This window comes from Palaemon carinicauda, chromosome 5 (assembly GCF_036898095.1).
Source record: "Palaemon carinicauda isolate YSFRI2023 chromosome 5, ASM3689809v2, whole genome shotgun sequence".
Lineage (NCBI taxonomy): Eukaryota > Metazoa > Arthropoda > Malacostraca > Decapoda > Palaemonidae > Palaemon > Palaemon carinicauda.
Window position 1 is genome coordinate 143,611,876 of NC_090729.1, and position 25,447 is coordinate 143,637,322.

Below are 25,447 nucleotides of genomic sequence, written 5' to 3' on the forward strand. Positions count from 1 at the left end.
CTTGTTTGATCCTAAATTAATCATAGCACTCTTATTCACCTTTATTGCTTTCCATTGATATCTTTAGGTTAAACGACACTTTGTAAGGAGTAGAATTCTATGAGGGTAGCAGGATACATATATTTCTGTATGATTGGGAAATCCTAACATGGAATTTTAAAACTTCGAAAGGTATTTTGTTACAACAAAAAAGGCGGCTTATCTTATTGCCAGAAAATCTACTCGACAGTAATGTGATATTCCACTAAGATCTATACTCAATGGGAAAATTGTCCAGTCAGGAAGGGAAATAAGGAAACAGATAAGATAGTGCACCTAATTGTATCTCAAGCAAGAGAACTATCTAACCCAAGACAGTGAAAGCCCATGATACAGAGGCTATGTCACTACCCAAGACTAGAGAATAGTAGTTTGATTTTGGAGAGTCCTCCTAGGAGAGCTGCTTACCATTGCTAAAGAGTCTATTCTACCCTTACCAAGTGGAAAGAAGCCATAATGCAGCAGCTAACACCTTGAGTATAGAAAACTTGTTGTGCTAGTGTTGTCAGGTGCATGAAGAAAGAGGAGAATGTGTATATAATAGGCCAGACTATTCAGTTCATGTGTTGGTAAATGAAAAAGGAACCATAACTAGAGAAGGAGCCAATGTAGTACTATCTGGCCAGTCAAAGGACCTGATAACTCTCTAATGGTGGTATCAATATTGTTCCTTGGTCAACCTGCTACCTACCTATTTATACTATTAATTTAATGAAATGCCCTCCTAAATACTGCACTCCCTCTGGGAGATCGGTGACGATTTAATTACAAAGGTGACGATTAAAGGTTAAGAGAGAAATGGCAACAGGGGTTTTCTCAAGGAGGTAAACAATCTATCAGTTTACATGTGTCGAACTATAGTCAACAATACATAAGACAGGTGCCACCTGTTCTGCCAGAGGTGGTAGAATGCCAGGAAGGGATGTTTTATATTTTAGCACCAATATGTACGAAACCAGTATTAAAAGTTCATGAATTATGTATTATTGGGAGTAAATCCAGTACATTGGAAGCCGTAGCAGAACGTCGACAAAAGTATGTATTGCAAGGTAGGCTAAAGGGCTGGGCATTGATGTAGACAAGTTAAGTAAGTCGGGTGTGTGATGGAAGCATGCAACAGGGAGATTGATGAAGGTGCTTGGTAGTTGTCAGGACATTATCTAATGTGGGGAAAGTCAACAGATGTGAATACGTATTTTATTGAAGGCACACAGAAATTGTTCTTATCGCAGAGTCCGGTTAAGGCATTATGGCTAGTTAATCCAATTCCTATGGTTAGTAATGTTCATATGATTCAGTGTTCTAAATGACTAACTGAGAGTTGGCCACCTTAGAAAATATCATATCTACCCCCACTGAAGATAACATGTCATGTTGGAAATAATTTCTAGAACTAGCTTTGATACAAATAGGAGGCCCCTCCCATTAGTGATTGGTAAACTTCATGATATTAATTTTTTGCACGATGATACACAACATGCTTTTCACATACCCATCACTGTCCTCAACTATTAGGAAGACGAGGTTTAAAGACAAATTGATGAAGATGTTTTGGCACTTATTCTGCAACTGGTACCTATGGATTGGTGTTCCCATATGGTAAGGAGGATGAGAACCCAGGGCAGTTACTTTCAGAAATTATGTACATCATGGAAGAAACACCTCATACTTTTGCCCTATTAGATATGGCATCGAACGCACTTGTTCATACATTTGAGACAACAGTTGATGCCTACTGGGGCCTTCAGGTTGTGCTGAATGAGAAGGGCCAAAAGCTCACAACTTTTATAACACCTTGGGTGTGGTACCAATACTGTCAAACCCCCATAAGACACTGTGCTGTCCCTGATCATATACTAAATGGTTTGATGATGACATTGCAGACATACAGCACATGTGTAGAAACATACTATTCGATAACTGTAATGTTGAAGAGGCTTTTTGGCACATTCATGATTTACTATTGGCTTGCAAACAGAATGGGGTAACATTATTAAATCCTAATAAGTTCCAATTTTTTTCCAGATGTTGAATTTGTTGGCTCTGATCTTGGTTGGGAATGGTATGTGCCATCAGAGGATAAATTTGCTGCAAAAATAATTTTCCAATGCTTGAGCACCCCATTATGTCAGATATTTGTTCGTAGAGTTTGGGCTGGTAAATCAGTTGGGAGCATTTGCAGCTACAACAACAATTAGAAAATTGTTAGAAGATGGGATAAAACAAAAGTATACTGTAACGATAATTTCAGGGAAAAAATTGAGTAAGCAAAGAAAGAACTGTGTAAATTTGTATCCGAGTGTGGAAGTTAGCATTATGAGGTAGCAGGCATCTCTGAATGAGGAAATGAATTATGCTACTATTGAGGGTGAGGCAGTGCCTATTGCCAGGAGATTTAAAAAAGCACATCTCTTTTGTTGGAATTCCTTCAATTTATTGCATGTGACAGATCACCATCTTTCCGTTAAACTATTTTGTGATCATAAATCAAAACACATTGACAATCCTTGTCTGTACTGGTTGAAAGAGAAAACACTGCAGTTCAGATATACAGTGAAATACATTGCCGGCAAGAGAAATACAGCTATTGACACTTTATCTCGATATCCAAGTCTTTGAAATTACCCCTGACAGTGTAGATACTATTAATGGGGGTGTCAGGGCATCTGCCGTAGTGACAACATCATTGCTAGGCATAGAGTGTGACATCATTATTTTTGACAATCAGGTTGTCAAGAGATGTATAAGCGAGTACACAGATTACCAGCTATTGTTGAAAAAAAGCTCGAGAAGATGACAGGCCTAGTAGAATTTTGTAGTCTGCATCAATTTCTTTCAATATGATAAAGACTCGTACACGTCATTGGGTTAGTAACATATTCATTTGATGATGGACATATTCATCGGATGGTGCCAAGAAACTTAAAAAGTAATGTGGTGAGTAGGTTGCACTCAAGCTACCAAAGTGTAGATTTCAAGTTATTTAGCGCTCGATAATCTGTGTATAGGCCTGGGATAAAAGAGGACATAAGATTTCCAAGAAATAAATATGAGACACGCAATGTACATGCTCCCTACCAGCAAAAATACTTTTTCCCTGACAAAACTGCCAGAATACCCTTTTCAATAGAATGTGGCCAACTTTTTTCAGTTAGAAAACCGATCTTATTTAACTTACACTGACAGGTTGACTGGCTAACTGGCTTGTTGGATATGTCATACTTTGCCAGAGTATGATTTTGTCTAAACTTATCCCTGTGATGAGAAGAATGTTTGGGCTGTGAAGCACTCCAGAGGAAATATCCACCGATAGGGGTACAAGAGCGCTAAGATGACAGATTTTCATAGAGCGAGGGGATGAGTCATCATCACTCTGCCAAACGCATAATCAGGGATAGTGTAAAAGGACATGGCAATCTTGAAACAAATGGCGCAGCCAAAGGTTTCATGCTGTATAGGAACACACCCCTTGGAGACGTTAACAAATCGCCAGCACAGTTAGTCTTAGGGAGACAACTATGGGATTTGGTCCTCATGGCCAAAGAATACTATTTGCTGGATAGCCATTCGATGATGTTATTAAGATAAAAAGAAAAATCAATGGTCAAAATCATAGAAAGAGATAAACATTTATATGACGTGCATGCTAAACAGCTACCTTTTTACGTGTAGGAAATAAGGTTCTTACACAGAATGCAAGCAAGCAAAATCTGGGATCGATTGGCGTTGTTATAATGGAAAAAACATCCACACTATTATTATTATTATTATTATTATTATTATTATTATTATTATTATTATTAAGTTACAACCCTAGTTGGAAATGCAGGATGCTATAAGCTCAAGGGCTTCAACAGGTAAAATAGTCCAATATGGAAAGAAAATAAGGAAGTAAACTACGACAGAGGTTTAAGAACAGTAACAACATTACGATAAATCTTTCATATATAAACTAAAAGAAGTTCAAAATAACAAGAGGAGGATAAATAAGCAAAAGAACTCATCCCAAGACAGTGGAAGACCACGGTAAAGAGGCCTCGGCACCACCACCTTATCATGGTAGATGGCAGGGACAGAATAACGAAAAGGAATCGCCATTACCTGAAGTACATACCAGCATCAGGTTAGCATGCCACACTTAGCTCCAATAGGCACATTAGTGCAACCCGATGCCAGTTGTCCTGCATCTCTGCACAGGGGTAGCTCATGTACTTCCAGGCAACCAGTATGGATGAACGATTCTGAGAACTATACCTTTAATAACGTAGACATGTGCACATATACCTCATGATATTGTTGTGTGTGTTATATCATTATTCCTTGTCTTGTCTATATAAATATATTTCTTCTTAGCTGATACACATATTTTATGTTTACTCTATGCATAAAAACCGTCAAGATGATTTATAGTTTATGTGATCCTTTGCATTATGGTAGTGCTTGACTTTTGGGGGTAATGTAAGACATGTATTTGGTTGTACGTGGCTGCATATGTAATTGTTCGATGGAGTACGTATAACAGTTGTACACTACCAATGTTTACACACCAACCTTACGACAGGACATTGTTGCCCTTCATTCACTGTGTAGCGTTAGTGGTGGTCAGGCTTATTTAACAAACTCTTGCAGATGAAAGCCCTGTATATCATTATCAACCTGCAGTACTTTTAGGACTAGTTAAAAATTTCAAGTTAAACCATAAAGTACAACACCATAAACATGAAAGTCAGTCATGGTGGTCACTGCAGAATTTTGCATTGGCAATGAAAAATACATTGTTTGTCCATTTGCCTTTTATAAGAAAGCTCTAAGGCACCATTTAATATTGACACAGTGCAGGAAAATCAAATCATAAAAACATATATTATTATTACTTTAAAGTCAATAATTATAAAAAAAGATCTTTGTTATATGTACAACACTAACCACTCACAAGAAGGAGATATTAATTTTGTGTTCTCCATTTACACGGGCTTTAACATCCCCATTGCTAGTAGCAATACACACAATGAGCTTACTTCTTTGAACTGAATGATATTAGAGAAGACTCAAATGGAACATTCATGTAGTGGCTTAAAAAAGGAGTCACAACTATATTATCCCTCAATAGACTGTTATAGGGGATTTTATTCGAACATTAAAATTGACTTATAGAAAGTTTCTTAAGTTTAAAGGATTTATTTAATGAAATATTTATTGAAATATTGCTGGTATTTTGGCTATCACTTTGATACAGCAAAAATGGGCATTATCAATCATTAAGCTGACCTTGCCCTATAACAAACTGTTCCCGTTGTTCTTTTTTTTTAGTGACGGAGTGCATGCATCTAAAAGAATTTCTTCTGAGACCTGCAATATCAAATATATCCACTATAATACCAACTAATAAAAGCAGTTACCGCATCAACACAATTGTTTTGATAGAAAAATTTGTTGTCGATTAAAAAATGAAAAATAAAAATTTGCAATCAAGACTATAGATGATCCAAACATTCAAGGAAATCCGTAGGAAACCCTGCCATGTGTAATTCGCAGTTACTCATGAAAGTAGGCTACTACATCATAATACTAAAAATAGATACAGTAAATTATGTTTAAAGTTAGCTTTCTATATTCCATTGATGGCTATATTTCTGCAAATAATTGTGTAAATATAGGCGCAATTTCCTAATTATCCTTCTGAATGATTCTTGACTGTTACTATGACTTCGTCTTTTGTTGGCAACCATCCCAGTCAATTCACATCTCCTTCTATTATATCAGTGAACAGGGAAAGAAAGCGTGCAGTCATATCTGGGTATTTCTTGAACTTGAGGAGGAATTTCTTCTTTTCTTCATCAGTCATTAGAAAACTTCCGGAGTCTTCCGCAGTGTTTTCAGCTGCTATAGAAGTTGAGTTAATGGTGGGGGTTACTTCAGATCGTTGAGGAGAGTCCTTAGCATAGTTGTCGAAAGGGTTGTCCTCGTTTTCGCTAAGGAGGCTGGGCAACCAAGACATTGCCCAGAAACAACCATAAAAGTGTTTACTTTTGTATTCCTCGAGAAGCTCCTCTCTGGTGAAGGGCATGGTTAGTTTAACAGAATCTAACAAATTTTTAAAGGATTCATGATAGATGTCTAAGTAATATGCAAGGTTGGATGCCCTCTCGTAACCTGTTAGGCTGTGATAAAAAAGCAGTTTGAGATCTATTGCAAGAGAAGCTTGACGAAACTGTTGGAGATCTATCAGCATCACTTCAACTGGATTTCTTTGGTCATCATACCTGTAATAGGAGTTTATAGCATTAGGCAAAGATTTTGGCTCGACCAAAATATGTAGCTTTAATATCGATATGAGTAAGTGTAAGTCAAACCATCTTAATACATACTTAATTGTTTACTTTTGACTTTATGAAGTTTGGCTTCAAATTGTAAAATATTTTCACTGAGATGAAAAAAGAAACAATATTGTAATACTACCAATAAAATATCAAGCTTTACTTTTGCCATTTATTTGCAAAGGAATGACAATAATAGTTACATGAAATTTTCCATAAACATCAAACTTTTCCAGTTATTTATGAAGATGTTCTATTCCCATATTTCTATTGTATGGTTAACAAAAAATACAATCAACTGCCTACGATACTGATGAAACTAAAAAGGGGGAAAACATCAGTGAAAGTTAAATAAAACTGTGTGAAATTATATTACTTCTATAGTTGAAATAAATTCTTAAAGCCTTTTTGAATATTCTGTACTTTATTAAGATATATGTCGAGTTTATTTATATTCACTTAAGCTTACTCTCATGACAATTAAAGGAAATATCATTCAAGTAGTTCTTACCTGAAGAGTAGGTTTCCAATCCAAAAGTCACCATGGCAGAAGACAGAAAATTTTGTTTCATTATCAAGTTGCTTCATCAGTGTCTGGTAGGCTTGTGGTTTGAGATCCGTGAGCCACTGAATGGCTTTCTGATAACCTTCAAACTCTTTCAAGGCAATTATGGTCTCCTCTATGTGTTTATTCGCTAATCTTGCAGCCATTTCTCTAACATCCTCGGTTATGTCAAAACAGTCTTTATTAAGGTATGGGAATTGATTATCAATATTTTCATAGCCAATTTTTCTCTGAATTAATAGAGACACAGCATGCAACCTCGCTATTTCCTTGACTACTATTGTAGCATGGGCTGTATCTAATGGCTTTTTATTATCATAGGTTTGAAACCCACGTGACCTTAAATCTTCTAAATACATGATTTGATTTCCAGGATTCCAGACAGCATAGTAACATTCTGGAACTCTGAGACGATGGAGGCCATGAGAAATCAGTTCTTTATTTAGGAGTGGCATTATCTCGTCATATACATTACATTCTTTTAAGAAGGCATGATTCATGCTCTCACAAAATGTTTGATTAATCTGAGGAACTCCAAGTTTAGCAATAAAAGAAACAGAAGACAAAGTATCATTAAGCTGGTACTTGATTTCAACACCAGTCAAAATGGAAACATAATTATCTCCTTTGGCTGTGAAATTTTTTATGGTCCAGGAGATTATTTGAGCGGAGGGGCCTTTAGCTCTATGTAGAGCAACCTGAAGATTGTCTTTTGTAATAAGTCTCTCAACCACTGATGACATGGGTTCTTGTGTGTTTCCCACTATAAATGCAAATGATAAAAGTTAACCTTAGAAACTACATCGAAATCTTAAGAATATAATGTTGAAAATCAATATTGAGTTTAAAAACCTTGTCAATTACTATTAAGCAGTATGCTCTTTAGAACGTATAAAATCCTTCGATGGTTTTTATGTCTAATTAGCTGTTTGTAGGAAACCCTCTAGATTAGGCTTGGTGTGATTGACATTAGAGATTCGTCTAACCATAAGACTCGTATGCAAACTTTTGAGACTTGGTTATTGGAAGCCATGTACTCATGCTTCTTCACTACTTCAAGAAACCAACACAGGTGAATTATCATAAAGGTCTTTATTAAGCTTGCTGTAATGATGTACGGTGTTCCAAAGGGTATTTTTCTGATACCATTGCAATCTTCAGTCTCTATTAGCAACATATTTGTTAATTTTGAAAAGTAAATGTTCTCATATACAGATTATGTAACTCTGGGTGTAATTATTTGTTAATATCTACTGTTAAAAGTGAAACAGGTTCTTGCCTTAACAAAGACTGAGAATGAATTGATTAATGGTGTATTCAGTGTAGCATGATGCTCAATTCCAGTAGAATTAAAACAAATTAAACATCAATACTGGAGGCCATAAAATGATTCTTTTTGTCAGTACTATTAAATGCTTTGGAATTTATTAGGATACCTTCTACTTCTAAAATCTGTTTGACACATAAGTACCTTATATTATTTTAATAGACCATACAGGTAAAACTTAGGTAAAAACAAGTTCAATGGCAAAATCTGTTCAATAAATAACACTAATAGGTGTATTCTTACCTCTTGAAGGAGATACCATGAGCAAGAAAAAAATTAGACACTATCTATATAATTCTATCGACCACAAATATCCTCATCCTGCTAGAGTTTTCCTTTGTCCACAATAATACAGCACCTATTGAGATACTACTGCTATATATTTATTGGGTCCTTTGACTTATCAGACAGTACTACATTGAATTGCTCTCACTGGTTATGGCTCATTTTGTCTTTGGCTACACATAAACCGAATAGTCTAGCCTATTCTTACCACAGTCTCCTCTGTCCTCATACACCTAACAACCTGAAATAACCAAATAATTTCTCTTCGCTCAAGGGTTTAACTATTGCAGTGTAATTGTTCAGTGGCTACTTTCCTCTTAGTAAGGGTAAAAGAGACTTGAGCTATGGTAAGCAGCTCTTCTTGGAGAAGGACACTCCAATATCAAACCATTATTCTCTAGTTTGGGTAGTGCTATAACCTCTGAATCATGGCTCTTCACTCTCTTGGATTAGAGTTCTCTTACTTGAGGGTACACTCTGGCACGCTGTTCTATCTTATTTCTCTTCCTCTTATTTGAAGTTTTTATAGTTTATATATGAAAGATCTAATTTAAAGTTGTTATTGTTCTTGAAGTATTTTATCTTGATTGTTTATCACTTTATGCCCCCTATGGCCGCGGGGGCATAAAAAACAATTAGAATAGCGCCAACGTATCCCTGCGTGTCGTAAGAGGCGACTAAAAGGGACGGAACGGAGGGGCTGGGAACCCCCTCTCCTGTATTATAATCCTGTGAGACATCAAAGAGGTGGAGCTGGGGGGAGAGTGACTGCTCCCCGCACTCTAGTTTTGTGGTGTTTGAATGTGCGTGGATGTAGTACGATAGAGTAAAAGATGTGAGATTGGAAGTATGTTTAGGAATAGAAGGATGGATATCTTAGCTTTGTGTGAAACACAGATAAAAGGGAAAAGTGGGGTGATGTTTGGTGAAATGTATGGTAGAGTATCTGGGATTAAAAAGGGAAGAGCAAGAGAAGGTGTGGCTTTATTGCTGAGTGAATGGATGACAGGTAAAGTAGTGGAATTGAAGGAGATATCATCTAGGTTAATGTGGGTAAGGGTTAGGTTGGGTAGGGAATGTTGGGCTTTTGTCAGTGCATATGGGCCAGGTTGTGAGAAAAGTGAAGAAGAGCTGAATGAGTTCTGGAATGAATCAACTAGGTATGTAGAAGGACTGGGTAGAAGGAATTATGAAATTGTCATGGGTGACTTAAATGCTAGAGTGGGCGCTGGAGAGGTAGAAGGTGTCATTGAGAAGTATGGTGTACCAGACGAAAATGAGAGGGGTGAGAGACTGGTAGATATGTGTGTTGAGCAAGAGATGGTGATAAGATCTAGCTTTTTCAAAAAGAAAGATAAAAACAAGTATACATGGGTAAGAGTGGCAAATGGAAGAGTGGTAAAAAGCCCGTAATGGATTATGTGTTGATAACTAAAAGAATGTTTGGAAGATTGAAAGACGTGCATGTGTTTAGGGGTATGGCTAACGGTATGTCTGATCATTATTTGGCGGAAGGAAAATTAGTTGTAGCAAGAGAGTGGGGGAATAGAGTAGGTGGATGTAAAAGGGAGATAGTGAGGGTTGAAGAGCTAATAAAACCGGGGGTAAAAAGTAAATATCAAGAAAGGTTGAAAATGACATATGACAAAGTGAAAGTAAGAGAAACTGGTAATTTAGAGGAGGAGTGGGAGTTAGTAAAAGAAAATTTTGTTGGGATTTCAAGTGATGTGTGTGGCAAGAAGTTTGTTGGAGGCAGCATGAGGAAGGGCAGTGAATGGTGGAATGAAGGACTGAAGGTAAAAGTGGAAGAGAAAAAGAGGGCTTTTGAAGAATGGCTGCAGAGTAATAGTGTAGAGAAGTCAGAAAGATATAGAGAGAAAAATGTGGAAGTAAAACGCAAGGTAAGTGAGGCAAAGAGGGCAGCTGACCTGAGGTGGGGGCAGGGATTGGGTCATTCATATGAAGAGAATAAGAAGAAGTTTTGGAAAGAAATGAAGAGAGTACGGAAGGCTGGTTCAAGAATTGAAGAGACAGTGAAAGATGGAAATGAAAGTTGTTAAAAGGAGAGGAGGCAAGGAAAAGGTGGGCGGAATATTTTGAAAGTTTACTGAATGTTGAGGATAATAGGGAGGCAAATATAATTACTGTTCCAGGTGTTGAGGTGCCGGTATGGGAGATGAGAATGAGAGAGAGATTACAAGAGAAGAAGTGAGGAGAGCACTAGATGAAACGAGAATAGGAAAAGCATCTGGTATGGATGGTGTGAGAGCTGAGATGTTGAAGGAAGGGGGTGTGACTGTACTTGAATGGTTGGTGAGATTGTTTAATTTGTGTTTTGTGTTGTCAATGGTACCAGTAGATTGGGTTTGTGTGTGTAATGTACCACTATATAAGGGTAAGGGAGATGTGTATGAGTGTTGTAATTCAAGGGATATTAGTTTGTTGAGTGTAGTTGGAAAAGTGTATGGTAGAGTACTGATTAATAGGATTAAGTATAAAACAGAGAATGCAATCTTGGAAGTACAGGGTGGTTCTAGAAGAGGTAGGGGTTGTATATAAATTATATTTTTACAGTTAGGCAGATATGCGAGAAATATTTAGCAAAAGGTAAGAAGGTGTATGTTGCATTTATGGATCTGGAGAAAGCGTATAATAGAGTTGATAGGGAAGCAATGTGGAATGTGATGAGGTTATATGGAGTTGGTGGAAGGTTGTTTCAAGCAGTGAAAAGTTTCTACAAAGGTAGTAAAGCATGTGTTAGGATAGGAAATGAAGTGAACGATTGGTTTCCGGTGAAAGTGGGGCTGAGACAGGGATGTGTGATGTCGCCGTGGTTGTTTAACTTGTATGTTGATGGAGTGGTGAGAGAGGTGAATGCTCAAGTGCTTGGACGAGGATTGAAGCTGGTAGACGAGAATGACCATAAAGGGGAGGTAAATCAGCTGTTGTTTGCAGATGATACTGTACTGGTTGCAGACGCGGAAGAGAAGGTTGGCCGATAAGTGACAGAATTTGGAAGGGTGTGTGAGAGAAGGAAGTTGAGAGTTAATGTGGTTAAGAGTAAGGTTATGAGATGTACAAGAAGGGAAGGTGGTGCGAGGTTGAATGTCATGTTGAATGGAGAGTTACTTGAGGAGGTGGATCAGTTTAAGTACTTGGGGTCTGTTGTTGCAGCAAATGGTGGAGTGGAAGCAGATGTACGTCAGAGAGTGAATGAAGGATGCAAAGTGTTGGGGGCAGTTAAGGGAGTAGTAAAAAATAGAGGGTTGGGCATGAATGTAAAGAGAGTTCTGTATGAGAAAGTGATTGTACCAACTGTGATGTATGGATCGGAGTTGTGGGGAATGAAAGTGACGGGGAGACAGAAATTGAATGTGTTTGAGATGAAGTGGCTAAGGAGTATGGCTGGTGTATCTCGAGTAGATAGGGTTAGGAACGAAGTAGTGAGGGTGAGAACGGGTGTAAGAAATGAGTTAGCCGCTAGAGTGGATATGAATGTGTTGAGGTGGTTTGGCCATATTGAGAGAATGGACAATGGCTGTCTGCTAAAGAAGGTGATGAATGCAAGAGTTGATGGGAGAAGTACAAGAGGAAGGCCAAGATTTGGGTGGATGGATGGAGTGAAGGAAGCTCTGGGTGATAGGAAGATAGATGTGAGAGAGGCAAGAGAGCGTGCTAGAAATAGGAATGAATGGCGAGTGATTGTGACGCAGTTCCGGTAGGCCCTGCTGCTTCCTCCGGTGCCTTGGATGACCGCGGAGGTAGCAGCAGTAGGGGATTCAGTGTTATGAAGCTTCATATGTGGTGGATAACGGGGGAGGGTGGGCTGTGGCACCCTAGCAGTACCAGCCGAACTCAGTTGAGTCCCTTGTCTGGCTGGGAGGAACGTAGAGAGGAGATGTTCCCTTTTTATTTCATTTGTTTGATGTCGGCTACCCCCCTAAAATGGGGGAAGTGCCTTGGTATATGTATGTATGATCACTTATATTGTAGTTTATTTCCTTGTTTTCTTTCCTCACTGGGCTATTTCTCACAGTTGGAGCCCTTGTGCTTGTGGCATCTTTCTTTTCCAACTAGGGTTATAACGTAGATAATAATAATAATAATAATAATAATAATAATAATAATAATAATAATGAAAACTGTGCATACCACTATTATTGATATTATTATCAAATGCTAAGTTACAACCCTAGTTGGAAACGCAGGATGCTATAAGCCCAGGGGCCCCAACAGGGAAAATAGCTCAGTGAGGAAAGGAAACAAAGAAAAATGAAATATTTTAAGAATAGTAATAACATTAAAATAAATATTTCCTACATAAACAATAAAAAACTTAAACAAAACAAGAGGAAAAGAAACTAGAGAGAACAGTGTGCCCGAGTGTACCCTCAAGCAAGCGAACTCTAACCCAAGACAGTGGAAGACCATGGTACAGAGGCTATAGCACTACCCAAGACTAGAGAACAGTGGCTTGATTTTGGAGTGTCCTTCTCCTAGAAGAGCTGCTTACCATAGCTGATGAGTCTCTTCTACCCTTACCAAGAGGAAAGTAGCCACTGAACAATTACATTGTCGTAGTTAACCCCTTGGGTGAAGAAGAATTGTTTGGTAATCTCAGTGTTGTCAGGTGTATGAGGACACAGGAAAATCTATAAAGAATAGGCCAGATTATTAGGTGTCTGTGTAGGAAAAGGAAATGAACCGTAACCAGAGACAAGAATCCAATGTAGTACTGTCTGGCCAGTCAAAGGACCCCCTAACTCTCTAGCAATAGTATCTCAACGGGCGGCTGGTGCCCTGGCCAGCCTACTACAATGAGCAGGTATTGCAATGACCAATAAAAGTACCTATAGAATCTCTCTCTCTCTCTCTCTCTCTCTCTCTCTCTCTCTCTCTCTCTCTCTCTCTCTTGTATATATATATATATATATATATATATATATATATATATATATATATATATATATATATAGGGTATGTGGTTTGACCTAGAAAACAAGCTCGTTACAAATGCAGATGATGCTACTCTCTTTGCATCAATTCCATATCCTGAATGTAGGTCTGGGGTTGCTAAATCCCTTATTAGAGATTAACTAAAATTATAGTATGGTACAAAATTATGGGCCATAAAGTTGAACCCTAACAAAACTCAAAGTATGATTGTAAGTTGGTCAAGGACAGTGATTCCTCAACATCTAGATCTCTGCATTGATAATGTTTCTTTAACTCTATGCAACTCCTTTAAAATTTTATACGTGATTCTTGATTACAAATTTACTTTTGAGAAACATAGTTGACTGGAGATGAAATGAAATTATTGGAATTCAAGGCGCAGGAAAGGCATGATATGGACTTCACAATTGCCCTTATCAATTGAGTGCACTAAAAGCAAATGTAAATATATATATATATATATATATATATATATATATATATATATATATATATATATATATATATGTATATATCATCATCATCTTTCTGTGCCAGTCCACACCCGCAAACTTTCTTAGTTCACCAATCCATCATCTTCTCTTCCTTCCCCTGTTTCTTTTAAAATCTCTTGGGACCTAATCTTATTCTTAATATCCATCTATTATCTCTCATTCTCGTTATATGTCCCTCCCATGCCCATTTCTTTTTCTTACATGTTGTTATAATATCCTCTAATTTAGTTTGCTCTTGTATCCATGTTACTATTTTTCTGTCTCATAATGCTATTCCCAACATTACTCTTTCCATTGTTCTTTGAGTTGTAAAATTCTTATGCCCTAGCTTTAGTAACGCTCCAGTTTCTGATATATATGTTGATCCTGATAGGACCATCTCATTAAACTCTTTTCTTTCTAGAGGTTCGTCCATAACTCTTATTTGTTCTCTCTCCATTTTCTTTGAACATTATATTACTTTTACTCATGCTAATTTTCAGTCCCACATTTCTACTTTCTCTATTCAAATCTTCTATTTTCTTTGTAATTCCTCCCATGATTCACTAAACACAATGACAATTCTTTTGTACTTATACCTGTCAAATTCAGGTATTTTTTTACTTAGAATTGAAATCAACCCATCTTCACCATCGTAGCTAATTGGTAGTTTTTTTACTTGGCATTCGATTAATGATAAATTTTGCACATTTAGACGTGTTTTTTCATATTCATTTAAGCCATATATTTTTTATACATTAATGTCTGGATTCTCTTAATGACCTCGGGATCAAAGCCCCAGGCGAAATCACACAAAGACAAGACCTTGTGACCGGCCGGGAATCGAGCCCTGGTCTGGAAAACTTGTAAACACGTTTAAATGTGCAAGATTTATCATTAATCGAATGACAAGTAACAAACTACCAATTAGCTACAATAGTGAAGATGGGTTGATTTCAATTCTAAGTACAAAAAAATACCTGAATTCGACAGGTATAAGTACAAAAGAATTGTCATTGACTTTTATCTTTCTTCGTGGCCAAGTGGTTTAGTCACTGCCTGTACAAGTTTGCCTGACCACGGTTCGACTCCAGCCTGTCACAAGCTCTTGTCTCTGTGTGATTTCGCCTGGGGCTCTGATCCCTAGGTCGTTGAGAGAATCCAGACATTAATGTATCAAAAATATATGACTTATTTGAATATGAAAAAAAACATGTCTAAATGTGCAAAATTTATCATTAATCGAATGCCAAGTAACAAACTACCAATTATTTACGATGGTAAAGATGGGTGGATTTTTATTCTAAGTACAAAAATACCTTAATTTGACAGGTATAATTACAAAAGAATTGTCATTGACTTTTATCTTTCTTCCGGGCCAAGTGGTTTAGTCATTGTATATACAAGTTTGCTGGACCAGGGTTTGACTTCCGGCCGATCACAAGCTCTTGTATTTGTGTGATTTCGCGTGGGGCTCTGATCCGGAGGTCGTTAAGAGAATCCAGACATTAATGTATAAAAAATATATGACTTATTTGAATATGAAAAAATACATCTAAATGTGCAAAATTCATCATATATATACAGTATATATATATATATATATATATATATGCATATATATATATTTATATATAAATTTATATATATATATATATATATATATATATATATATATATATATATATATATATATATATATATATATGTAAGGTTAGATATCATATATGTATAATATATACAAATATTTATATATACACATATATATATACATATATATATATATATATATATATATATATATATATATATATATATATATATATATATATATATATATATATATATATATATATTCTTAAGAAGTTGGTCTAGCAAAGAGGTAAATACTTTATTCATGTATTTCATTTGTGTATTTAAGAGATGTATAGCCAGCTAGTAAGGTAAGTTCCACTCATATAGGTTTAAGTAAATGTATGTAAATTACATAAGACTTTTGCCATTCCTTTAATTATATTTTTATTCAATTCCCTATATGTAAATGTAAGTTACTTTTAAGAATTAACTTTTTATTTTACGTACTTTGTTATGAAGTCTAATCTAATCTCGTTTAGGTATTCTGCATGACACACACGAGGAATGAGCACAAGGGATTACGACATCTTTATGTTTTCACATGGTTAGAAAGTGCATGAAAATTCTCGAATTAAATTTACTCTTTCTTTTTATTGTCACAAAACTATTATGTGTTGGTTGAGTTAGCTGTGAGAGGTTTGCCTCGCAGGCAAGGTTAGTACCCCCTTTTTCAATTTACTATGTTGGCAACCTTACGCCGCTAGACCATGCGCCCCACGCTACGAGAATGATGTATTAGAAAATTCCAGAAGTATTAAGTCAACATATATAGACCCTAGGAATGCTTAAGCAGCAGAAGAAACCCAGCCTATCCCTTTGAAAGAGCCAGAGTTCGCCTGCCCTCACTCCTCTTGAGTGTGTGTACTCTTAAACGTGAATTTTTTTTTACCCAACGATATCACGTATAGTGTTGTTCAAACATTGGTGAAATTTTTTTCGGGGTGATGTTAATTCAAGAATAGTGTGTCAATTTAAGTACTTTAACAAAGATTTTGTAACTGGCCCTTTGAGATTTAGGTTAAACAGTGAAGCGCATTAAAAAATCTTGCTCAACTGTTCTGAACCTTGTTGTGAACCAAAAGATGTAAGTATAGCAGTTACATATATGTAAATTTCATTTAGTGTTTAATCGTTAGAGTGTTAAAGTGTTAACACTTTTCATTAATTATCAAAATTAAAAATTTTCATAAATTAATTCCTGTGAAACGAGTGATAGTATAATATTCATAGAACAACATATTCTTGTCTTAGTCTAAGGTTTTCTTCAGATTTAATATTTCAAGTGATTCTATTTAGGTGTTAATTCTTCTGTATTATTGTTAACATTTTATGGAATATATTTATATTTGTAAAGTGTGTATTATTTCGATCACCAATATTTTCTATCAGTGCTTTGTTCGTAATCCCTGACTAAGAACCAAAGCAAGAGGTTGTTTTTTTTTTTAATAGTTCACGTAAATAATTGCCCAGTTTTGTTTGGAGAGTAACATAAAAGACCTTTGGATATTCAGTGTTTATATATAAAGCCATCTGGGAGTTGTGTATATTCTTAGAACTCGGGTATCATTCAAATGAAACAGATTTATGTAAAAATAAGCAGGTGAGTTTGGAGGTCAGGAGTTTGCATAATTCGCCAGATATAATATGTTTTTGGTGCCCAGACCCTTGGGATTGAGCGAGTCTTTTTTACCTATTGGTGATAACAGGACCATGTTTTGATTAAAGGTTTGACCAGTCTGGTGTTGATAGGATTCTGTATATTGTTAAGATATATTTTTTGGAGAGGTATTAATTTTTGTAAAGTACAAGATGGGACAAGAGTTTTTGGAAAACCCAATTGTTCAGGAATTGTCAAAAGCTAATATAACTAAAGCCTAGTGGCTCTCTATTTCAATGGCTTGGGGCGGCCCATGCAACAATTGGAATGATTAAAGCCCAAATCAAGTGTCTAGCCTTAGAAGGATTGATAAACTCAGGAAAGTTGTCGGAAGAAGATATTGTAGCAGATACCAAAATTTTGGAGAAGGCTGAAGTAGAATTTGTAGCGAAGCAAGCATCAGTTGACCTAGGAACTGGAGGAATGAAATCAGAAAGGAATGTAGAGGCTGAGATTCGACGAATTGCAGCGGAATAGAATTTAATTAAGTTGAAAATGATGGCAGAAAGGGAAGAAAGAGAGAGAAGAGGCAAAATAAAATGTGAGACATGTGAGGGAAATGGAAGAAAAAGAGAGAGAATAGGCAAGAGAAATTGCCAGACATGCGAAGGAAATGGAAGCAAGATGGGAAGAAGAGAGAGAAGAAGTAAAATACGCAAGGGAAGTGGAACTATTGAATGCTCGTTCAAGGTCGGTAACTCAGACAGAGATGACCCCCACTATGCATGATCCCGTGTTTAATGTGACAAACGCCCAGAGGTCAATTCCAAAGTTCACAGAAGAAGCTCCCGATGAATTCTTCAATCATTTTGGAACTGTCGTGTCGATGATGGAATGGCCAGAAGATTAATGGTCTGTGTTATTGCAGAGTGCCTTGATTGGAAAATTATGCAGTACGCATCTTGCCTTGTCTCAGGACCAGAGGAAGGAGTATCAAGAAGTGAAGAGGAGCGTGCTGCAAGTGTATCAGATGACCTCTGAATATCATAATAAAAGATTCCGAAGTTTGAGGAAGGACGAGAAAATTACTTTCCTGGATTACGCTTATAAGGTATGACAATGTTTTAAGAGATGGATAGAGGGTGCTAACGTGAGAGAGATGGCTGATTCGGAAGATTTGGTAGTTCTGGAACAATATTTACGAGGAATTCCTGAACATATTTGAACGTACTTGAGAGAGAGAGGTGAAGAAACTTGATAAACCCGCTTCATTGAGTGAAGATTATAATGTTGTCAGTCGTAAACCCTCCTCGGGTATGAAGTTTCAACCGTCGTTCCAACCAAGTATTAACTATTCGCCGAACCATGGAAACCAGTTCACTAATAACTATGTGAACAAGTTCAATAGTTACAGCGGAAGTACCACTGGGACTGTTCCAAAGAAGAATGTGATAGTACCACAGCAGCAATCGTTGAATCGTCCTCCTTCAGGTGTTGTAAAAGATGTGTAGAAGGTTAATATTGTCTGCTATAAGTGTGGCAAGAGAGGCCATATCAGTAAGGAATATTGGTCGAACCAACCGAAAGCAGTTGCCCAAGTGGTTAAGGATAATTCAACTTCACAGAATGCCAAGACGAAAAAAGAAGCGGAAAAGGACGACGAGGAAAAGAAACCAGCTAACGTTTACTAGATGAACAGGACAACCCCATACAGTGTGGATACCTTAAAACCATATATTTATGAAGGTATGTTAGCCGCTTTAGACTGGAGCGAGAAAATCCCCTTCAAAATATTGAGAGACACAGGTTGTAACCATAGTGTGGTGTCCCGAGGTGCACACCCATAGGTGGAGATGTCTCTCACAGGAGATTATGGTCATTTTGAAGAGAATAGTAGGTGAGGAGGTTACCCATATTTGCTGTTTGAAACCGTCATGTGAGTTGGTGACAGGTCATTTTGTTTTTGTGGTAAAGGATTCATTGGCTGTCGAAGGAGTAGTAGTCCTGCTGGGTAATGAGGTTGGTGGAGCGCCATTTGTGCCGTGTCCCATTGTAACAGAGACCCAATTGAAGTATAGTCCAACGACTGAACTCGAGAAGGACTACCCATATCTGTTTCCTAGTTGTATGATGACTAGGAGTATGACAAAGAAAGTGGCTGGAGAAGAAGACAGAGAAACCAAAGGAGCGATGAACTTGGAAGGTCTGTTTATAGAAGAAGGGGATTCCCTTGATGGTACACAAGAGGAGAACTACCAAGAGAGGCCGAGAGAAGAGGACACACGAGTGGACAGGAAGACAAAGAAGCAATGAACCTGGAAGAAATAGAAAACTCAGCATTAGAAGTAGGACAAGTGAGATGGAAAGGATGCGATGTTAAGAGAGTTATTTTACCGTGTGGTGGATGAGATGGAGGTGGAGCAGTCTCCCACCTGTTATTATCTTAAAGATGGGAAGCTTATGAGAAAGCATAGACCTGCCAATATCCCTGGGAATGCCGAATGGGGGATATATCATCAAATATTGATTCCCGCTCCTATGAGAAGACAAGTGATCGCCGTAGCGCATGAGACGGGACACATGGGAATAAGGAAGATGACGGAGAAGATTATGAAACACTTTTTCTGTCCTGGCATGCATAACGATGTGAGCCAGTTTTGCTGTGCATGTCACGTTTGTCAGATGGCTGGAAAGCCTAACGAGTACATCAAGAAACCTCCCTTACACCCAATTGAAGTGCGAGGAGAACCCTTCAGCAAGGTAATGATCAATATTGTGGGACCGTTACCAAGAAAGAAGAAATGTCACGAATATATGTTACCCTTGATGTGTCGAGTGACGAGATACCTAAATCCATACCCATCAGGAACATCTATGCCAAAGTAATCTCCGAAAAGTTACCAGACTTTTTTTTACTACGTTTGGTGTTCCGGAAATTCTTCAGAGTGACCAAGCAACAAATTTAACGTTAAAATTGTTTCAGGACGTGATGAAACTGTCGGATGTAAAACAACAACTGTCTACTGCCTATCATCCAGAGACCCAAGGTGCAATAGAGAGATTTCATCAAACCCTGGAGAGTATGTTAACAAAGTACTGTAACAAAACAGGAAATGAACAGGACATCTGACTACTGTTGATGTTATTTGAGGTACGCAATGCTTATCAAGAAAACATGGGATGTAGCCCGAATGACTTGGTGTTTGGACGAGAAGTACGAGGGCCAATTAAAATTTTGGCAGAAAAATGGAAGGATCGAGAGGAAACGGATGAAGAATGTGTCAAAATATTGAGGAAAAGGATCGGTAAGATAAGGAAATTTTCCCTAGAAAACCTGAAAACGAATCAAGGTAAAATGAAGAAAAGGTGATATGAAAAGTAAGGACAGACAGTTTGTGGTAGGACAACAGGTATTGGTTTTCTTACCAAGAAGGAGATTCCCACTCACCAACAAGTTCCAAGGACCATTCAGGATTTGGGAGAAAATCAGTGACCTGACTTGCGTTATCCAAACCCCAGAAAGAATAAAAAGTCAAAGAAGGCAATCAATATTCAACAAGAAATTTTTATCCAAGTGAATGCATTGGATAATGGGGTTGGAGCTATCTTATTGCAAGAAGACAAGGAAGGAATTCTTCACCTTGTTTGTTTTATGTTGTCGAAGCTGAAGAAGCATCAACGAGCCTACTGAACAGTTGAAAAGGAACTGTTAGCGCTAATCACTGCGATAAGAAAATTTGAAGTTTACGTAATTAGACTAAAGAATGAAGAAATTACCGTTTACCTCGCATCACAATCCTTGAACTTTTGTTAATAAAATCTATAATAATAATCAAAGGTTAACTAGGTGGTCATTATGATTGCAACCATATTGTATTAATTTAAAGCATATATCAGATAAAGATAATATGGTTGTGGATTATTTATCTCTGGCTGAATCGGTGGATTCAGGCCTGGAATAAATAATCTTTTTGTGAGGAGGTATCTTACGAAGCTAATCTAGCATGGGGGTGAATATTTTATTTATGTATTTCATTTGTGTATTTAAGAGATGTATAGCCAGCTCGTAAGGTGAGTTCCACTCACGTAGGTTTAAGTAAATGTATGTAAATTACATAAGACTTTCGTCATTCATTTAATTGTATTTTCATTCAATTCAGTATATGTAAATTTATGTTATCTTTAAGAATTAACTTTTTATTTCACATATTTTGTTACAAAGTCTTATGTAATCTCGTTTAGGTATGCTGTATGACACACACGAGGAATGAACATGAGGGATTACGTCATCTTTATGTTTCCACGTGGTTAGAGAGTGCATGAAAATTCTTGAATTAGATTAACTCTTTTTGTTATTGTCACGAGAGGTAGGTGGGTGTAGTTAGCTCAGAGAGTGTTACTTCGCAAGCAAGGTTAGTACCCCTTTTTCAATTTACTATGTTGGCAACCTTACGCTGCATGGCCATAACAACCCCCCCCCCCCCCCCCGCTACGAGAATTATCTATTAGAAAATTCTAGAAGTCAATATATATAGACCCTAGGAATGCTTAAGCAGCAGAAGAGACCCAGTCTATCCCTTTGAAAGAGACAAAGTTTGCCTGCCCTCTCTCCTTTCAAGTGTGTGTCCTCTCAAACAAGAAAAAGTTTTCTACACAATGTATATCACATATAGTGTTGTTCAAACGTTGGTGAAATTATTTTTGGATGTTAATTCAAGTTCTCTGTGTTAATGAAAGTACTTTATAACTGGCCCTGTGAGATTTAGGTTAAACAGTGAAGTGCAATAAAAAATCTGGCTTAACTGTTCTGAACCTTGTTGTGAACCAAAAGACAAAAGTGTAACAGTTACATTTATGTAAATTTCATTTAGGGTTTAATCATTAGTGTTAAAGTGTTAATTCTTTTCATTAATTATCAAAATTAAGTATTTTAATATATTATTCCAGTGAAACAAATGATTGTATAATATTCATAGAGTAAGTTTTTCTTGTCTTAGTCTACGGTTACGTTCAGAATTCATATTTCAAGTGATTTAGTTTTGGTGTTAATTCTTCTGCATTATTGTTAATCTTTTATAGAATATGTTTATATTCGTAAAATGTGTATTATTTCGATCACCAATATTTTTAACCATTGCTTTGCTCGTAATCCCTGACTAAGAACCGAAGTAAGAGTTTGGTTTTGAATAGTTCACATAAATAATCACCCAGTTTTGTTTTCAGAGTAACTTAAAAGACCTTTGGATATTCAGTGTTTATATATACTTTATATTGCTGTCTGGGAGTTGAGTATATTCTCAGAGCTCGGGTATCCTTCAAGTGTAACAAATTTATGTAAAAATAAGTAAGTGAGTTTGGAGCTTGGGAGTTTGCATAATTTGCCAGCCATAATATATATATATATATATATATATAGATAGATAGATAGATAGATAGATAGATATCTACATATATATATATATATATATATATATATATATATATATAGTACATATATATATATATATATATATATATATATATATATAGAGAGAGAGAGAGAGAGAGAGAGAGAGAGAGAGAGAGAGAGAGAGAGAGAGAGAGAGAGAGAGAACTTATATTATCAAGTATGAAAGGAAGACCGAAAGACTTGGTTGGAGCCAGGACCCACAATTACACAAAGAGCTAGTACCTTAGTCTTACTGATATTGAAAGACTTTATAACGATAGCTAATTGCAATGAAGTTTTCCATTTTCACTTTCATAGCTTCATTTACTTTTATGCCTTCATTGGCCAGTCGTGATTATGTGTGTGTGTTTTTGTGCGTTTGTTTGCACGTTGCATATATTTGTGAATGAATTTGTGGAAAAAATAACAAGCTCCTTATACTTAATCGCCTGCATGTTTCCACCATGCAATATAAGTTTTTAGTAATCATCCTCTAAATCAACAGTAGCAAACAAAATTTCAGAATTTTGAGGTATGGTCCTACTTACTCTCTCCTGTTTATAGAGCACTTGCAAAGGTCCACCCGAAACTACGTCTGGCAATGAAGTTATAGGAGCGGTGTGTGGTTACACGATGGCAGTCTGCATTAACAAAGACGTCACTTGTCAAACCTGTGAAGAATTTATATTATATTGTAGTTAATCTATTCTTATCATCTGTAAATAATAAACATCCTTGAAAGACACTAGCACCTCGGGAGATTGACTCTTGTCACTAATCAAGTAAATCCACTCACACAATCCTACATTAAGCAACTCCACTTCTCACCCGTCGGTTGGGTATTTGGGAACTACTGCTACTGCTAGGCGCTAGCATCAAATTAGGCGTCTATCTTTCCTCCAAGAGACGACCAGGAAGACACGATAATCATCTGTTATTTTACACGAGACGCCGTCGAGGGTATTCACTATAGCCAGGCTGGAAGACCCCTGAACCAGTTAGCAAGAATATTATTTTTTTTTTCAAAGATATTATTTCTAGCTGAAATAAAGATCAAGTGCTTTTATCTAATTTAAGTTTTTTAACATTGGTAAAGGATTATTTTTATTTTATTAAAAATTATAAACACTATTTTAGTATAGCATTCATATATCTGCAAAAATTAATATTTGAATGAGAAAACATATATACATTGACAAGAAGTAGGCGGTCCACAAAAACTATACTTCAAGCAACCAGTAACGGCTCTCGCTTATCTCACACTTGTGCTACCTTATATTGCCTGCTTGTGGGACGAATGTTCACTTCACGCTTTTCTATTTGACCTCACACAATTTAGTAGTATGATTGATTAAACGTTTTGTTACAATATTATTGTCAAAAAAAAATTACATTATCCTTTTACCATTTCTTTAACAACTTTTCATCTGATTCGTAACACTTTTGGCATTGAAAAATTAGTGTTATCATTCAAAACACAGCAGGTTACGACAACATACCAAATTATCTAATTATCTTTAGATATCAGAATTGAATTTTAGTTTGTTAACGATTTTCAGTCAATTATAACTATAACTTCAGGAAATGTCGCTGCATCCACGTGCATTCAGTAACATGAAGCGGATATATTAGAAGGGTACAGACCATGACTTCTTTCAGCATCATCTTATTCAAGATATATGCCAAATTTAAGTGTAATAACGTGAATTTTCAAAAGAAAAAATACATAATTCAATTTACCTTTTAACATCACCCTTGAACCATTTCAGTTTTATGCAGTATTCTTTGCGTTAGGTTGCTAGAAGATGGCGATAAAATTATTCTAATTTTTTCAGTAAGATTGGCTCTTCGTGAAATATTTGAGTTCCAAAAAGATAATGGTTGAATTTGAAGAAATCAAGAAATCATTAGTGTAATGGAGTAGTACTTGTGTGTGTGTATATATATATATATATATATATATATATATATATATATATATATATATATATATATATATATATATATATATATATATGTGTGTGTGTGTGTGTGTGTGTGTGTGTGTGCTTATATATATATATATATATATATATATATATATATATATATATATATATATATATATATATATATATATATATATATATATATATAGATATATAGATATATATATATATATATATATATATATATATATATATATATATATATATATATATATATATATATATATATATGTGTGTGTGTGTGTGTGTGTGTGTGTGTGTGTGTGTGTGTGTGTGCTTATATATATATATATATATATATATATATATATATATATATATATATATATATATATATATATAGATATATATATATATATATATATATATATATATATATATATATATATATATATATATATATATATATTATTACCAAGAAGTTTTCCAGTTGCAGTTCTATTATTGAGAAACATTACTACTATTTTCAGTTTACAAACTATCTTCTTTTTTGGTGGGAGTCGTAGTTGGTTAGTTTGGCAAGGATTCTGCTGGTGGTTGTTGTCGGGGTTGCAAGCAGCAACGTGACTGAGATAACGACTGTGTTGTGTGATGGCAGCATTATCTATTACTATCTTACAACCTTATCCTATTTCCATCTAACATTATCCTTCCCTACCCCGTGCCATGCCTCGTTGTTACTGGAGTTCTTCTATAAGATACTGGCACAGACCAACAAAGCACAGACTGTAAACGACCATACTAAAACTTGTACTAGTTTACTGTGGCGCCGTCTGGTGCCAAAATATAACAAGTTGCAATGTCCATTATACACACACACACACACACACACACACA

General features: G+C 36.1%; 1 protein-coding gene across 4 annotated transcripts in view; it reads right to left on the reverse strand.

The window, feature by feature from the left end:
• LOC137641526 (uncharacterized) overlaps positions 1-23,598 on the reverse strand; it is a 40,578-nt gene extending 16,980 nt beyond the window's left edge. Inside the window, exons 1-4 of one of the 4 annotated variants that reach the window (XM_068374165.1) lie at positions 23,451-23,598; positions 23,171-23,293; positions 6,868-7,684; positions 5,198-6,302 (exon numbers count right to left, since the gene is read on the reverse strand). In XM_068374165.1, the coding sequence (XP_068230266.1) occupies positions 5,774-6,302; positions 6,868-7,684; position 23,171 (1,347 nt within the window). In that variant the 5' untranslated portion in view covers positions 23,172-23,293; positions 23,451-23,598 and the 3' untranslated portion in view covers positions 5,198-5,773. Of the gene's footprint in view, positions 1-5,197; positions 6,303-6,867; positions 7,685-23,170; positions 23,294-23,418 lie in introns of those variants that run through there. The other 3 variants (XM_068374163.1, XR_011044542.1, XR_011044541.1) reach the window with 3 other exon arrangements.
• Between the last annotated feature and the right edge of the window lie 1,849 nt (positions 23,599-25,447).